The 18,029-nt window shown below is 45.9% G+C and overlaps 1 protein-coding gene across 1 annotated transcript; it reads left to right on the top strand.

Annotated features, from left to right (window-relative positions):
* Positions 1-5,493: 5,493 nt before the first annotated feature.
* Positions 5,494-12,253, top strand: LOC119285310 (kinesin-like protein KIN-5B). The gene is made up of 23 exons (XM_037564545.1): positions 5,494-5,892; positions 6,154-6,280; positions 6,759-6,914; positions 7,022-7,362; positions 7,445-7,583; positions 8,004-8,101; positions 8,199-8,355; positions 8,437-8,506; positions 8,577-8,653; positions 8,752-8,805; positions 8,902-8,982; positions 9,091-9,202; positions 9,285-9,371; positions 9,464-9,639; positions 9,733-9,894; positions 9,994-10,101; positions 10,195-10,353; positions 10,437-10,520; positions 10,601-10,806; positions 10,922-11,023; positions 11,118-11,227; positions 11,311-11,462; positions 11,827-12,253. The coding sequence occupies exons 1-23, from the start codon at positions 5,687-5,689 to the stop codon at positions 12,037-12,039; spliced, it is 3,177 nt and encodes a 1,058-aa protein (XP_037420442.1). The 5' UTR covers positions 5,494-5,686; the 3' UTR covers positions 12,040-12,253.
* The last annotated feature ends 5,776 nt before the right edge of the window (positions 12,254-18,029 follow it).

Below are 18,029 nucleotides of genomic sequence, written 5' to 3' on the forward strand. Positions count from 1 at the left end.
CGACTTCGCCGGCACCCGGCCGCCGGGTCGCCGACGCCTCGCCTCCGCCCCTCCGTGCGCCGGGACGCCCAAGTCCCGCCACCCGGCTACCGACTCCCCGTCCGCGCCTGCGCGGCCGGCTCCCGCCACCCGGACGGTCGACTCCGCCCACCACCCGGCTTCACCGACCACCCGGCCGGCCTGGCCGACTGCCGGCTCCCTGCCCGCTCCTGCCGACTGTTGAGCCAATGTGAAGAAGATAAAAGAAAAGTCAAAGCCGCTAGCCGGCTGAAGAGAGAAAAGTCACGCCGGGCGCCTAGCCGGCGGACTGGAAAAAAGAGAGAGAGAAGAAGATAGAGAGGCATGCAGCCGGCTGCTCGTGCAGAAGAAGGGCCGACTGCCCAACCCATTAAGAGAAAAAGAAATGTGGCCGACTGCTCAAGTCGACTTAGGAAAAAAGTGTATCCGAAGGAAAAACGTTCGTCTATCCGCCTGCCTGTTTCGCCACTCGGACGGCTAGACGCGACCCGGCCTGCCTACCAGCTTCAACGTCTGGCCGACAAGAGCGCCGGCTCGGCCGCGTCCCGCTCGCCCCCTGCCGGTCAAGCCCGACCGGCCGGGACCTTCTCGAGCGCCCGAATCTCGGGCGATACATCCAGCGGGTGCGCTGACGCGCCCCCGCGAGGAAGAAGACAAAGTAGTCATCGGGAGATCCGGCCCGACTACTCAACAGTCGGCCCGAATCTCGGGGGCTACACCCAGCGGGTGCGCTGACGCGCCCCGTGAAAAGAAGACAAAGTAGTTGCCGAAAGATCCGGCCCGACTGCTGGCCCGAATCTCGGGGGCTACACCCAGCGGGTGCGCTGGCGCGCCCCCACGAAGATTGCAGACAAGAGAAGAGTTCTGTCTGGCTCCCCCAGCCGGCAGAAAAGAAGAAAAATGACGTTGCAAGACGCCTCGCCGCCTGGCCGGTCGAGCCTGACCGGCCGGAACCCCCCTTCGAGCACCCGGGGGCTCGAAGGCTACACCCAGCGGGTGCGCCGACGCGCTCCGCGAGCGCCGAGTCGTGCCGGCTGTTTTCGACGACCGCGACTACACAAAAATCAATGTGAGCTCCTCGCCCGCATATTTTTGCATCACGCAAGCACGGATAACCCCGAGCGATGCTCTGGTGCTATCTCCGCATTTTTTTACAGTTGCATCACTGTTCACCCTGGCGCCAACCAGAATTGGCTCGGGGGCTGGCCGCTTGGCCTGAGACGTTAGTTCCCGCAGACGGCTTAGTCCCGTGCGCGGTACCAAAGGCTCACTCTTAGTCACAGACCGCAGAGCGGCTGTCCGGCTAGCAAGAGTGAACGCTGGAGGCCACCCACGTGAAAAACGTCCGGGAAGAAAAATGGTTCGGGCGACCCGGCCGTTTTCCTTTACAAGTATCTACTCGGTTGAATCTGCTCCTAGACTCTGAGTACTGTACACTCCACTTCGCGGCCCACTCTTAGCCACAGATCGCAGAGCGGCTGTCCAGCAAGCAAGAGCACAAGCCAAAAAGTGGAGGGAACACGAAAAAGATTAAGGGGGCTCGGACGAAACCGAGTCGGCACCCTCCGCATAAAACTTGCAATGCTAAAAGCAAACATTTGATATATCCGCATGGACTAACTTTGTCTTTTTTCATGATCATTTCCATGAACACTCGCCAAAAAACCTCCGCCCAACTTTGCCAAGTTGCCCGGAGGCTTGGGGGCTACTGTCGGAGTAATCGACCACGGGTACCCCGAGGACGGCAAGACGATATTTCAAGACATCGGGGCTAGCAAAGCCCCTCAGTCCGACTGCCCGGCCGCTCCTGCCGGCTCCCCGTCCGACTGCTCTGACCAGCCGGCTGCCGACTGCGCCAACCAGCCGGCTGCCGACTGCACCAACCAGCCGGCTGCCGACTACGCCAAACAGCCGGCTGTCGACTGCAACCCGACCCGACACCGACAAGACCCCGACGTGGCGGCCATACCGCGGACGAGACGGTTGTACCTCATGTCATCATGTATAGTGTCACTTGTCCCTTGACACTATTTATGAAGTGACCCAGGGGACAAGCATGACACCCCATCATGCCCCCTTGTTCCCATGCCACTACCTAGCTTACTTCCTAAGCTACCCACATAGCTTACATATCAAGCTAGCTCCACACTATATATATGGGCCCACATCCATCCATCCAGGGAGGATGAATTCCCTCACGCATGCATACATGCCACGCACGGTGGAGCACTCTCATGCCCACTTGCTAGCTAGCTCATACACCCATATAAGACATATGCAAAGCCAGATGCCTATGGCACTGAGCTCAGATACAGTTCCAGGAGCAACTCTGTACCAGATAGATATACCAGATATACTCAGACATGCAGGAGTAGGGGTGTTATCTCTCCGGAGAGCCCCGAACCTGGGTAACTAGCGCGTGCTACTCGCATACCCGCTCCCGGTCCTATCAGCAGCAGTCTTACCCTCACACTAAGCCCTTGTGGCATCTGTCGACTCGCAAGCCTCCCGTGAGAATACCACGACAGCGACTCCACAACCACCACGTGATGGATTCTCTCGCTGCTGCAACCGGCTTTCCCGCCACACTGGTAGGGCAAGGGGATGTTGACCACCGTAGTCGATCCATGTTGCGACCCACAAAGCCATTACCATCACCACAGCGGTTTGCACTGCTCCTAGGTTAAAAAAATAATATAGTTGCAATATGTAAATAAATATGTTCATATGCAGAGTTTCAAAAGCCATCTGACCTACAATTTATATTCAAATTAGAGGGCCAATCTAAAGGGATCGAAATCAGTTGGCAGAATATTCTTGCATTTTGACTTTTGAGTAACTTATTTTATGGTGAAGAATGAGTTGTACCTGTGCCTATTGATCTTCTAGAACATTAGGACCAAGCCTCACTGAAGTCAACTAATATAGATGTGTAAACAACTCATGCTTGCCAAATCAGCTATATTCCTTGATTATAGTATGGCCACTCTGCTCAGCTGACTTGGGTAGCTACCTGAAAATTACAGTATAATGCAAAACTAGCATCGCATCAACTCCAGAGTGTAGCTTTCATTCCATCATATAGATAACAACCTTATTCAGAACCAATCAATCGACCATCCGGTGTCTGTGCGAAGTCAACAGTATTTTTGAAACATACTCCAGAAAGTCAATAGATTGTTAACTTCAAACAGAAGCAGGACACAGTATATCTTAGAATTGGTTACCGTTGCTTTACTACGATGACTGTAGCAGTCAAAATGGTGCATGGATGCATGCTAACAACGACCACTCTATCGGACAGTAATGAGTCTAGTTGGAAATGCCTGAACTATCTCTCTAGAGAGGTACAATATGTTATTCAGTTTAATTTTGGATAAACATAGGATTGAAATGCCTCTTCTTTAATCGTGTGTGTGTGTGTGTGTGTGTGTGTGTGTGTGTGTGTGTGTAACTTAAAATTCAGAAGAAAGAAGATGCATTTATGAAACATATTTTTTTCCCTCTCCATTCACAAATACAAGATGTTCTTACGTTTTTTGGTCAAATGTATATAGACACATTTTAGTGTGTCTGTTCATCCATTTCAGTCGTACGCATTCCATATTGAAATATCCAAAATGTCATATATTTGTGACCTATAACCTAACTTCTTGTTGAGAATCATACATTTTTTTGCATGAATGTTGAGAATCATACATAAATGGGACGGAAGAAACTAATTCATATGGACTTAGTTTTGCAGGAATATATGAACTTTGGTAAGCATTATTTTCTTGTCAAGATTGAACTTTGGTATATCATTATTTCGACTCAAAAATATAATTCATACATAGAGATGTCTTTTTAAGATGTAATCTTACTAAACTGATGCGAAAATCTTCCGCAAGAGAGCAGAGAGGCTTTGATCTCTCTATCTCTAACAGAGATGCTTTTTAGGAGCGACTAGTTGAGGGGTACCCTCCGCGGAGGGCAGCCTACAAGTGGCAGCGCCGGCCAACCCGCACATGGCAAGCGTCGCGAGCGACGGGATAAGCAACGGCCGAGACGAGAAGGAATGAGCGTCAAGGAGTCCTCCAGGTTTTTTTACCTTTAATGTTTTTCTTTTATTTATTTATTTTCTCTTGGATTTTTCGTGTTTCAATGTTTTTCCCTACAAAAAATTGTTTTTTTATTTCTCAAATTTTTTTCTTTGTTTTTTGTGAGCGTGGAGCACATATGTGCTTCTGCGCGAAAAGCACAGTAGTGCTTCAATTCCTATGGCTTCACCAGGAGAGAACAATTGTGCTTTTATCGAAAAAGCACAAATTATTACTAGCTTTTCTTTGAGGCAAACAAATTATTACTAGCTGGAAGCAGATTTTTTTTCTGAAAAAAGTTTGTCAATGGGATATAGTTTCGAAGATCTTGACGCGATTTGGATGCATAGTTCAAGAGATAAATCATTTTATGAAAAACAATCTAAGAAAAAAGGACAAAAAATCAACCTAAAATTCATTAAAACTCTCTAGTTACGACGAGTAATGTGCATGGGTCCGTCACTTGTCACCGTTAAAGAAGATAGGGCAACCTTTGCAAAATTGCAAGGAGTACGAGAACGGTGTTTTGGCTTCTAGGTGCATATGCACCCATTATCGAAATACATGTTTTGAAAAGTTGAAAAATTCGGAACAAAAATCCCGCATGTATATCTGGACATTTTATGTGCGTGCACAAGGTTTTGGTGAAAAACGGCGTTTTTTATGGCTTGTGTAAAAAAGATAAAGAAATGTCTTGTGAATAGTTAGAATGAAGCATCAGAAATTATCTTTTTTACACAAGCCACAAAAAATGACGTTTTTCACCGAAACCTTGTGCACGCACATAAAATGTCTGGATATACATGCGGGATTTTTGTTCCGAATTTTTTAACTTTTCAAAATATGTATTTCAACAATGAGTGCATATGCACCTAGGAGCCAAAGGCAATTACCGAAGGAGTACACCTTGATCAGTGATTTCGGCTTTCTTTGGGAGGCTTTGATTTTTTGTTTTTGAGGAAAAAGGAAGGCTTTTTTTCGAAAGTACGTTAAAGATGTAGCGTATTCTCATAGAAAACAAAAGACAATTATAAAAAACTATAACTTGTTGCGAACAACAATTATAGAACAGGCACCACACCGAGCTAATCCGAAGAAAAGTCTCCGCACACATTACATACACAACACAAAAAAGCCTGCCCTGAGCAGAGCATCAAAGGCGCGTCTCGACTAACGCCAATCACCTCAAAGAGCAACAACTTCGACCAAAAAAAGGGAGGCTTTTTTTTCGAGGGGTGGGAGGCTTTTGATTTTTTTTTTTGAGACAAAGTGGGAGGCTTTTGATTGCAAGAAGAAAGCGACATCAGTCTCGCTCTGCGCAGTGGGCCGTTGCCCACGCGTTTAAGGCCCACCATCCCAATGCCTCCCCCATTCACACATCCACTCCCACAGCCCCCACTCCCACTCCCCGAGACCCCATCGCTGTGTTCATTCAAAATTTCAAAACACGCGAAAAAGGCGTCCTCACTCACTCTTCATCTCGCCCATCTCCCAAATCGCCGAGCCGAATCCCGCAGAAACCACGCGGATTTCGCCCCAATCCGCCCCCAGATCCAAGCTCCGGGGTCGCTTTAGGCGGCGTCGCCGGCATGGCGCATACCCCGAACCCCAGCCGGCGGTCGTGGGTGGGCCCGCCGACCCCCTTCCTCACGCCGCGGCCCGGGCGCCGGGAGCTGCGGTGGGCGGAAGCGGGCTCGCACAGCTCCGTGCGCCGCAGCGGCGTAGGCGCCTGCAGCATCGACGGCGGCAATGACAGAGACCGGGAGGCGAACGTGCAGGTCGTGCTCCGATGCAGGTGAGGTGCTCTCGCTTTGGCCCCACCGGGCAAAATCTTTGTAAGCCATGCTGTGATCCTCCAAGTAGCGCCTAGGACTAAGGCGAATCGTGGCGTAGTCAGTGGGAATGCTAGCTTTTATCTCTGACTGCCAACTGTGTAGTGACAACGGATTTTTTTAGCAAATTGCTCCTGTTGCTAGTTCATGTTGTTAAAGACTAGGAGTCAGATGCACATCTCCATGGTGTCTCTGATTCGTTTTTATCACTGGTGCATGGTTAGACCGCTAAGCGCGGAGGAGCAGAAAGCGAATGTCCAGAGTGCCGTCTCCTGCAACGACACCAAGAGGGAGGTCACAGTTCTGAACAGTCTATTCAAGCAAGCAGACAAAACATTCACCTTTGACAAGGTAAAGCCACTATTGATCCCTGTGCTTGCTGCTTATGGTCTATGGATTTTAAATAGTTGTCGTCATTCGGTTATGGCTTTTTTTTTAAAAGGAGGATCACCCCCGGCCTCTGCATCAATCGATGCATGCAGCCAAATTATTAAATAAAAACATAACAAAGTCATGAGGTCCAAAGAAGCTCATAAAATGAGCAGAATTCGAAATAAAATCTGAAAAACGCCACAACCGGCGATAAAGAACTGAAAAATGTCGGTTATGGCTAATTTTAAACGATTAAATCTTGCGTGTCACAAATCTGTAACATGATACACGTACATGGTTATTCCATTGTTGCATCTTCTTTATTTAAATGATGGTTGTGTGCATGTGAGGATGCAGAGGCCTGGAGGTTTGACCTTCCTTTTCGAAAAACACCCCTACATGATTGACGTAGATTTACATGATTTTTCATTTATGTACGGTTGTTATTTTAAACCAGGTCTTTGGCCCAAAATCTCAGCAGAGGGCAATATATGATCATGCAGTTGCACCAATTGTCGATGATGTCCTTGAAGGCTACAATTGTACTGTCTTTGCCTTTGGACAAACTGGAACCGGGAAAACTTACACTATGGAGGGAGAGATGATGCAGCAGGTACTAAAAATTTGGACATCTGCTTAGAAGTTTTTTTTTTTTGCGGGGAACATGGGCTTAGAAGTTAGATGCAGCAACTGAACAATTTGCCTCATCTGCCTTTTTAGGTAGGTGAACTGCCAGCTAGTGCTGGTGTCATGCCAAGAGCAGTGTGCCATATCTTCGACATTTTGGAAGCACAGAAGGCTGACTATAGCATGAAGGTAACCTTCTTGGAGCTCTATAACGAAGAAATAACAGATCTGTTGGCTTCAGAGGACCAAAGCAGATTCCCTGAAGATAGACAGAAAAGGCCTACTATATCTCTTATGGAAGATGGCAAAGGTGGGGCTGTCATAAGAGGCCTTGAAGAAATTGTTGTCTACAGTCCTGGTGAGATATATAGTCTGTTACAACATGGATCATCTAGGAGACGCACTGCCGACACTGCACTGAATATGCAAAGCAGGTCAATAACCATTTCACTTAGTTTTTTGGGTGCCAATAGGGGACGTGTTGAATACTGATCATTGTCTATCCTGTACTTGCAGCCGTTCACATTCTGTCTTTTCTATATATATCCATGTCAAAGCAGCAACAACAGGGAATCAGGAACTCATGAAATGTGGGAGGTTGAACCTTGTAGACCTGGCAGGATCAGAGAGTATAGCTCGATCAGGTGCAAAAGAGGTACTTGGTTCTATTACCAACTAATAAGTGATTATATCAACTGTTTGTCATACCCCATCCTATTGGGGCGCATGGGTTAATCGTCCATATTTTCACTTGGTTGAACTGGTAAAGTACACACTGGAAGATGATAAACTGTATATCCTGCTGTCCCATTTCAATAGTTGTTTCGAAGAAGTCTTTTCAGTTTAGGTATGTCGTAGGCCTTATACATAACCATCTTGTCTCCAAAGCAATTTCTTCTCAGCGAAAAAAGCACTTGTCTTGGTAAAGTGACAACGAATGTTTTGATGTGTTTTGTGTTGTCATAACTGGATATTACTACACACATTTAAATCTTATTGTGATGCTAACTTAGGATGTTAATTCTTATTACATGTCAATCCATCTTGAAGTCATGATTTTGTGGCATGCTGGTAGGTTAGAGCAAGAGAAGCTGGAGAGCTGAATAAGAGCTTATTAACACTGGGTCGTGTCATCACTGCACTTGTTGAGCATTCATTTCATGTACCATACAGGTAGTACATGCCGTTTCTCATAATAAATCAGGAAGATTACGCATAATTTATTCATTATGCATAGCAGTAATACATATTCATTTTGATACTTTACCAGGGACAGTAAGCTCACCAGATTGCTTAGGGAATCCTTAGGTGGAAAAGCCAAAACTTGCATCATAGCAACAGTAACTCCATCTGTCCACTGCCTGGAAGAAACTCTAGTTACACTTGATTATGCTTATCGTGCTAAAAGCATAAGAAACAAACCAGAGGTGCTAGTTTCCTACTTCTATTCATTCTTGGTGCTCCGATTTAGTTGATATCCTTGTCACTAACTTCAACTGTTGCTGTAGGTAAACCAAAAAGTTTGCAAATCTGATATGCTTAAGGATCTCTATCAAGAAATGGAAAAAATGAAACAAGGTTTTCTTCAATCCTCTAGTTATTCCTATTCCTCGCATTATCATATAGGATCTCAAAAGTATATTGTCAGATGTAAAAGCTGCAAGGGAAAAGAATGGAATTTATATCCCCCATGAAAGGTTTGTTCTTGAGGAGGCAGAGAAAAAGGTATAAATAAGACTTCAGATTGTTCTAAATATGCATGTTACGGAACCTCTGTGCAAGATATTGAATGTTACCTTAGTCTTTTTTATTACATGTTGCAGATAATGAGGGAAAAGGTGGAACATATGGAGCTTAGCATGGAGAAGCAGAGCAAAGTATAGTTTTTATCTAATTAAAGTTTTGGTATATTAATATATTAATCAGTATATAGTTCAGGGTTGAATTTACTTGTACCTTTTGAGGTCTGGCAGGAGCTCGAAAAGTACAGAAGTTTGTACCTAGAAGAGCAGGAGCACAGGTTGAATTTGGAAGGTCAGAATAAAGAGTTAAAGGTACTGCAATCTGGATAACATTTTTTAGTACGCAAAACCTTCTGGTTCTTAGTCTTTTATATCTACTTAGAACGCAAAAGCTTGACATCTAAGTATCTTCATATTTAGATGAGGATTGAAACTTGCAAGAGGGAATTTCTGGATCTTCAGGAAGCTCATTCTAGAGCTAACATGTCTCTGAAGGAAAAGGACTTCATAATCTCAAATTTACTCCATGACGGTAAATATTTCTTGATCTTAAGTTAATATGTTAGTTGGATCAAGTGTTCTTATGTTTGGAACTAATTCATCACAATGTATAGAGAATATAATTCTTGAACGTGCAAAGGTTCTGTGTGGCACCATCGAGACTGCATCTGGAGATATTGCTGATCTTCAGAATAAACTAGGTAAACAGCTAGAACCCCCCTCCCCCCTCCCTCTACAAGTTGCTGCTTTCTTGCACTGATGGTCGTTGGTATTTTTTGGCAAATATAAATAGGAAGGCAACCGAAAACTGAAGTTGAAAATAAAGGATTGCTATTCAATTTTCGGTCTCAATTGGATCAGAGTCTTGGACTTCTTCATAACACAGTTGTTGAGTCGATTTGTGAACAGCACCAATTTTTGGAGTCCATGACTGGACAAATGAATTCATATTTTTCAGCTAAATCTGAGGTACTACTACTAAAATACTTACTTTGTTAACTGTTCAAGATTACCATGATTATCACAATGTACTAATTATCTGCATCACGCAACTGCGTCCAGTCAGCTAATCATTTGAAGAGAAGAATAGCAAAGGCCAAAGATATGTATACCTCTGGTGTGCAATGCATGAACGAGCTTGTCAACACTCTGCGGCAGCAGTCCATCACAGACTCTGAGCAGATGAAACTGAATATATCTTCACAAGCAATAGCTGTTGACAATGTATGCAATAATAGAACTTCCATTTTTGGAGCAGTTGCTATCTGATTCAAAGTAGTGAGCCACTTTACAAAATCTAATCATGGCCTATCTTATTAACAGTTTCTAGGAGTGATGGTTTCAGAGGCTGAACAAGTATTAACTGAGGTTTTGAGATCTACTTCTGAACTCAAGGAGCTATTAGCATTTTCTGCTGAACAGCAAGAATTAGTATGTCTCCTCGACCCTTGCTTTTGCTAACATCTACCAATATTTCACACATTATGCCAGATTCTGCAACTCATTCTGAAACTTGTCTGGTAGGGATTGCAAAAGAGTCTTACCTCAGCACAAGCCATGTCGAAGACGTCAATAGATTTCTTTAATGATATTAGTACACATGCGTCTAGGCTCATGAAACTTATGGAGCAAAGTCAAAGAGGATGCACCTCTCATCTTGCTGAATTTGAGAAGGGTTTTGAGGTTGGTTGGTTTTGAACTACGGTGCTACATATACACAGTTCATTTATAGACAAACTCGCTGATCACATCCTTCCATTCAATAGGAACTTGCTATTAGAGAAGAGCAAGCTGCTCTTGACAAGATTGCTGGAATTTTAGCTGGCTTGACTGCCAGGAAAACGACAATGGTCAGCTTATCTATTGTTTAATTGCAAAATAACAAGCCTCCTTTTATGACTTAGGCAATAACTGTTCTCCCTTTTAGCAGGTTTCAGAATATGTTGGACAACTCAATGAGAAGTATAGTGAGGAGCAGGAACACCTGGCATTGGAAATGTCCAGCCTACAACAAGTTTCAGATAATGGCAAAAAAGAGGCTGCATCCTGTGCTGAAAAGCTAGAGAACCAATTCCTGGAGGATATGTCATCGCATGTTAGTATCAGAGATAAAATGGGAGACGTCTTGCAGCAGTGGTACCAATCTTTCTTGCCTAGCTAAAATTATGTGCAATTTAAATTACTCATTCACCCTTGAAGCCCTTCTGGTTCCAAGATTTATTTATGCTGAAGAAGCGTTGTTTCATTGCAGCTTGAAGGGAAGCCACCATTCTGTTTCTTACTGGTCAAATACGCAGTCATGTTTAGAACATCTAAATAAGAGCTCAGTTCTGGAAGCTAATGATTTTATACAGTAAGTTGTAGTCATTTTCGCAAACTCGACCTACCGTGACGAACCTTGTAATGCAGGTCCTTCCCAGTTTTTCTAATGAATTTCTTGGATGCAGAGAGAGAAGAAATGAAAATGAAAGTATTATCCAGGAGATTCAACTTTGTTCTTCACACAACGATGCAGGGTTCCATGCCATTACATCTGATATTTTGACTACTTCAGAGAGTAACATATCTACTTGGACTATAATATATTTTTCCCTCGAAAGATCTTCTTTTCCTTATGTTATCCAGTTTCTTTTTTTCCAGATTCTCACTTAGTGGGTCATGAAACCAGAGAGAGAATGGAAACTCTATCCACCTCCTTCTTAAATCATTTGGGATTGCTGACTGAAAAACACAATCAGGGCACAGAATCTATAAGAACCTTTGCAAGTAACTGTATTGAAAAGGATTACTCGGTAAGCTATATGCATTCACATTTGCACCGTATTTAAAGAACTAAGAAACAAGTTGTGCGGATGAATTAAACTCAGAATGACATTTTTAATGTTTGAAAACACAAAATGGATATTTATTGGTCAAGTTCAGCTAAACAGATGGACTTTTTTTAGTTTATTGCAGTAAATTGTTGAAAGAACTATATTCTTGACACAACTAGCAACTGAACAATACGAACGTATGCACCTTATGGACATGTTAACACTTCCGACAGAAGTTTGGGAACAAATTATATTTTAGACATGAAATGCGATTATTCAATGCAAACCACCTTTCTATCATTCCTAAATCAGGTGATTATTTCGTTACATTTTCTCTCAACAGGTTAACAGTCCAGTTCGTCATCGCCCACGGGAGCTACTGGCCGGCGCATATAGCTTCAAATCAATTGAGGAACTGAAAGCCTCGATGCCAGATCTTGTGGCGAAATTCAAATCAAAGAACAAGCTAGATGAAGTGGACAAAGGAAAAAGCTCCTCGGACCGAACGGCACGTGCTCCTAGAAGTCCTCTCACGCCAGTCAATCACTACGATTAGCGGAAGGTAGTAGCAAAAACTGTGAGATTCTCTGCTGTAAAGATGGCAAGATCCCTTGCCCGTTTATCACCATGTTGATTTAGCGTTTATCCGGAGTGAAATGTTGCACTTCCGTGCAGCGTACGTACCTGATCGTAGGGTAGTGAAGACCAGGATTGTAGAGAACAAGCGTTTCGTAATATCTAGAGGCCCGACCATCGATCTTGTTGCTGTGCATGCTTTCTGATCAGTCAAGTGGTCGAATGTGCAATGTAGATTGCGTTTCTCAATCTGAAATTATACGTTAGCTCCAATAGCATGTTGGGTTTGCAACTTGATGCAAACTAAGTTGAGTTTACTACCTAGTCCTCTTAAAATGGGAGAATTTCGAAAAAAATAACCATTTCAAAAAAATTAGTTGAGTTTGCTCGAACATGATCTTCGGCGTGAAAACCCACAATCTGACCGTCGATAGTTGGATCTGGTGACGGCGGGGTGCACGTGTTGCTCCCTTCTTGAAGGCATCACATTTGAAGAATTTTTCTTATAGTCTATGTGCCGTCAAAAGATGGTTGGTACGGATGGCCATTGAGGTATATCATCGATCACTGCTTTGATCACTTGAGAAATTTTCTTCTTCTTCTTCTTCTTCTTCTTCTTCTTTTTCATTATGTGTCTAGGCATAGCTTCGGTCTTATTTGACTTTTGCTATTTTGCCAGCATGATTTTCTGTGTGTTGGTTGTGTGCCTCCTAACAATGGAGAGGCTGGTGTGAGACTGGGCTGTGCTCATTATGATTGTATGATTGTATCCCTCGATGCTACATCATGAGTCAATAAGAATTACTCCCTCCGTCCGAAAATACTTGTCATCAAAATGAATAAAAAGAGATGTATCTAAAACTAAAATATGTCTAGATACATCCCCTTTTATCCATTTTGATGACAAGTATTTCCGGACGGAGGGAGTACCCATTTGTCAAAAGAAAGTTGAGTTTCCAAAAAAAAAAAATGAGGGGGGAATTGAGCACCTGAATCCTGATGCAGCGTGGAGGCCGGGAAATGCCACTCATGAGTCACGAAGCCATGAACGCGAGAGGAGACGACAAGGGTGGTACACAGAGGTGGGGCCAAGTTATGACGTATTAGAAGGCAAACCAATCTGCCAGAACGAACAGTCGCCGGGAGGGGACCCGCATCCGCGTCCGTTGCAAGTATGGCAGGGGCTTCATGGCCGATATACGCATTCCTTCCTGCGATCTCGTTTTCCATACCCGACGCTGATACATTCCTTGCCGCCCCCAATCCGATCCCACCTTCGCCGGCAAAGGAAGGTCCGCGCTGCTGCCATCTGGGGAGACAGGCGATATAACGCGGACAGCTTCTCATAGATGGATCATCATCCCAGGAGACAGGGGAGGGAGGTGTCTCACTATGGGGAACAGCGGGGTGGAGCAGAGCCTCGCGGGAAAAGGTAAATCCGCGCCGCTCGCCGGCCAAGATGAAGAGGTTAGCTCCCTTCTTCTGCACCGGTGTGGTCTCCTCTTAAGATGGAGCATGCGTGGGATCTTTTTGGTCAAATAACTGTTGATGAGTTGCACAGCAAGTTATGATACGAACATGAACATGCATTGGCCACATATGCAGACGAAAAGAAGTTTAACAGACGTTTTGTTTCGTCTGCAGGAGCGCAGCGCTCTGGAGGAGAAGCTCTACTGCACGAGGCTGGAGCTGCACAAGACGCGCGCCGTGTCCGCCGACGCGGACGAGACCATCTGCAGGCTCGCCGCGGCCGCGCGCAGGATGGCGCAGGAGCGGGACGAGGCCTGGAACCAGCGGAACGCGCTGCTCGCGGAGCTCCACGCCAGGAGGAACGCCCAGATGATGATGGCGCTCGCGGCCGGGCCGCCCCGCCCCTTCGCCGGCTACAACGGCCGGCCCGCCTTCTTCGCCCCGGCCGCGGCGGCGGCGGCGCCGTTCGGCCGGATGCCGACGCCCATGCAGCAGATGTACGCGCGCGCGGCCGGGGCCAGCTACTGCTTCGCGTCGTCGTCGGCGGCGGCCGCGGCGGGCAACGGGCTGTTCTTCCACAGCCTCGCCTCCTCGAGCCAGGATCAATTCGACCCGGACATGTTCCTGGTGGACCCCGCGGAGTCGCCGGCGGACTCTGTCTCGGCCACCACGGGGAGCGCCGCCCCTGACCTGCAGGTGGCGAAGAGCTCCGGGAGCGAACTCGATCTCGTGGCTGAACAGATGCTCCGCACGCGGAAGAAAGGGAAGGTGGCCGAAGCTGTACGTGACGACGACGAGGGCCCGGCGTCGGTTGAGGTTGTCGCGGACGCTGGAGCGGCCGAGGCGGGCGGTTCGTTGGACGAGAAATGCGGCGGCGGAGGTGGGTGTAGTCTCGCCGACGTGGTTAACTCTGCGGGCAAGAAACGCGATGACGCTTCCTAGGTCAGGGTTCTGTCCATTGTTGCCGAGGTCGAGTGATTTCATGAGTGCAAAACTAACGTGCGTTTGATGACTCCCCTCTTTATCTTCGATGAATGTTCCAAGCAATGTGCCCTTTCCTGGATCAAGGTGTGTGGTGTCACAGTGTGTGTTATACCGGGGCAGGGGAGTTTTATTCCATCAATAAGGCATACGAGAGAATTAAAAAAAACACTGAAACATTTTTGTTTTTTTTAGTTTTTCTGAAGAATACAAATTAATGAAAGAAAGACAAAAAGGAGAAAAACAATTTACACGGGAAAGTTCCCAACAAACAAAAGAATAACAGGAAATCTATTTGGGTTTTCTTTTACTACTAGGAATTAATTAAGCAAGCAAGAAAAACCAAAAAGAAACGAGAAATGTTTTTGGATTTTCAAAGTTTCTCAAATACACAAGAAGAAAGTGGAAATATAAAACTAACATGGATATACAATGAAAGAGGATGAACACCGACAACTGAAATGAATATGTGATGCATGAATGTAATGTCGATGAGAAATACATACTCCTCCAAGCTTAGGCTTTTGGCCTAAGTTGGTCTACGGCCATGGGTCGAAGTATCCCCCTCCAGGATAATACGGAGGCTCCCGAGGGTCCCACTGGTAAGCGGGCTCCTACGTCTCCCACTGATAGACGGGCTCCTCGACAAGCTCGGGCTCAGGTGCTGGCTCTGGCTCGTCAACTTGGGGCGGTGCCAAGCCCCAATAAGCGTAAATGTCAACCGGCATAATCGAGAAGGTGCACACACCATAATAGTCTCACGGGTGTCCTGATTGAATACCAAGTTATACTGAAATCGCCTCAGACCACCATCAATAAAGTCATGTCCAAATGCTAGCATAATCAAGGTGTCCAACAAGTAAAAGCTTCTCCTCTATCTCATCGTGCTTGATAGGAATCTCAAAATGTCTAGCGAGGTGGGAAGCATAAATACCACCATAAATGACTCCCTTCGAGCGGTTAGTGTGTGACTGCTGAGCAATCATAGCACCCAAACTAAAAGTTATATCACCATAAAGATCATGGTGCAAAATACCAAGGTCAGGCGAGCTGAGTGCTCCACTCTCCCACCGTCCAGTCAAACACCTCCCGGCAAATAATGAGTAGTAACGTAACTTGGGAAAAATGTAAACTAGCAACTCTAGCCTCAGATACTCCTCTACGCTCCCCCACGGTTACTTCGGATATGAAATCCGCAACATCACTAGGATGTGGCTCTATAGGGTTGCTCTCAGATGGAGTCAAGCAAGCCTCACAAAACTCATCAAGTGTCATCTCCCTAGGAATGTCATATAAGTGGAATGAAACAGTGGGTATCTCTCTCCTAGAGTGAAAATGAAAGTTTTGCACAAAAGTATTTGTGAAGAAAAGGTACTGATCACACTTATCTTCGAGGAAGGGGATAATGCTTGCATTGTTCGCCAAATGATAAAAGTCATCGAGAATTCCCGCATCTCTCAAGAATGTGTTGCATGGACATTCAAACGGCCGCACCTCAGCTGCACGAGTAAGGTTGTACTTGGGCTTCAGAGCTTCCTTAGGACTTTGGCTCGAGGAACCTCTCAACCTCCACTTGAGCATTTTCTTTTTCTCTGTAAATTTCTGAAATTTTTAGTGACTCAAAGTAAAAGTGAACAAAACTTAACCAAGTTGATAGCAACTACTCCCACAAGTGTCTAGTGTTGGAAATATGCCCTAGAGGCAATAATAAAATGGTTATTATTATATTTCTTTGTTCATGATAATTGTCTATTGTTCATGCTATAATTGTGTTATCCGGAAATCGTAATACATGTGTGAATACATAGACCACAATACGTCCCTAGTGAGCCTCTAGTTGACTAGCTCTTTGATCAAAAGATAGTCATGGTTTCCTGACTATGGACATTGGATGTCATTGATAACGGGATCACATCATTAGGAGAATGATGTGATGGACAAGACCCAATCCTAAGCATAGCTTAAAGATCGTGTAGTTCGTTTGCTATAGCTTTTCCAAATGTCAAGTATCATTTTCTTAGACCATGAGATTGTGCAACTCCCGGATACCGTAGGAGTGCTTTGGGTGTGCCAAACATCACAACGTAATTGGGTGACTATAAAGGTGCACTACGGGTATCTCCGAAAGTGTCTGTTGGGTTGGCACGAATCGAGACTGGGATTTGTCACTCCGTATGACGGAGAGGTATCTCTGGGCCCACTCGATAATGCATCATCATAATGAGCTCAATGTGACCAAGTGATTGATCACGAGATCATGCATTGTGGTACGAGTAAAGTGACTTGCCGGTAACGAGATTGAATGAGGTATTGGCATACCGATGATCGAGTCTCGGGCAAGTAACGTACCGATTGACAAAGGGAATTGTATACGGGATTGATTGAATCCTCGACATCGTGGTTCATCCGATGAGATCATCGAGGAGCATGTGGGAGCCAACATGGGTATCCAGATCCCGCTGTTGGTTATTGACCGGAGAGTCGTCTCGGTCATGTCTGCGTGTCTCCCGAACCCGTAGGGTCTACACACTTAAGGTTCGGTGATGCTAGGGTTGTTGAGATATTAGTATACGGTAACCCGAAAGTTGTTCGGAGTCCCGGATGAGATCCCAGATGTCACGAGGAGTTTCGGAATGGTCCGGAGGTGAAGATTTATATATAGGAAGTCAAGTTTCGGCCATCGGGAATGTTTCGGGGGTAATCGGTATTGTATCGGGACCACCGGAAGGGTCTCGGGGGTCCACCGGGTGGGGCCACCTATCTCGGAGGGCCCCATGGGCTGAAGTGGGAGGGGAACCAGCCCCTAGTGGGCTGGTGCGCGCCCCATGGGCCTCCCCCTACGCCTAGGGTTGGAAACCCTAGGGGTGGGGGGCACTCCACCCCCTTGGCCGCCGCCCCCCCTTGGAGATCTCATCTCCTAGGGCCGCCCCCCCTAGGGGTCCTATATATAGTGGGGTGGAGGGAGGGCAGCCGCACCCTAGCCCCTGGCGCCTCCCTCTCCCTGAGCTTGGCGAAGCCCTACCGAGATCACCGTTGCTTCCACCACCACGCCGTCGTGCTGCTGGATCTCCATCAACCTCTCCTTCCCCCTTGCTGGATCAAGTTGGAGGAGACGTCTTCCCAACCGTACGTGTGTTGAACGCGGAGGTGCCGTCCGTTCGGCGCTAGGTCATCGGTGATTTGGATCATGACGAGTACAACTCCATCAACCCCGTTCTCTTGAACGCTTCCGCTCGCGATCTACAAGGGTATGTAGATGCACTCCCCTCTCCCTCGTTGCTAGAATACTCCATAGATTGATCTTGGTGATGCGCAGAAAATTTTAAAATTCTGCTACGTTCCCCAACATCTAGAGGCTATATCATGCATCAAAACTACTTTAGACCATATAAATTCAACATGCAAGCTCAAGAACATGGTCACCAGAACAACAAAAATTTGCAATATATAAAGCACTAGAACAAAAACTAATTGGACCATTAGAGGAGTCACACACCAAAGAATAATCTCCCAAAACAG

Source organism: Triticum dicoccoides, chromosome 4A (genome assembly GCF_002162155.2).
Source record: "Triticum dicoccoides isolate Atlit2015 ecotype Zavitan chromosome 4A, WEW_v2.0, whole genome shotgun sequence".
In the NCBI taxonomy this organism is placed as follows: Eukaryota; Viridiplantae; Streptophyta; class Magnoliopsida; order Poales; family Poaceae; genus Triticum; species Triticum dicoccoides.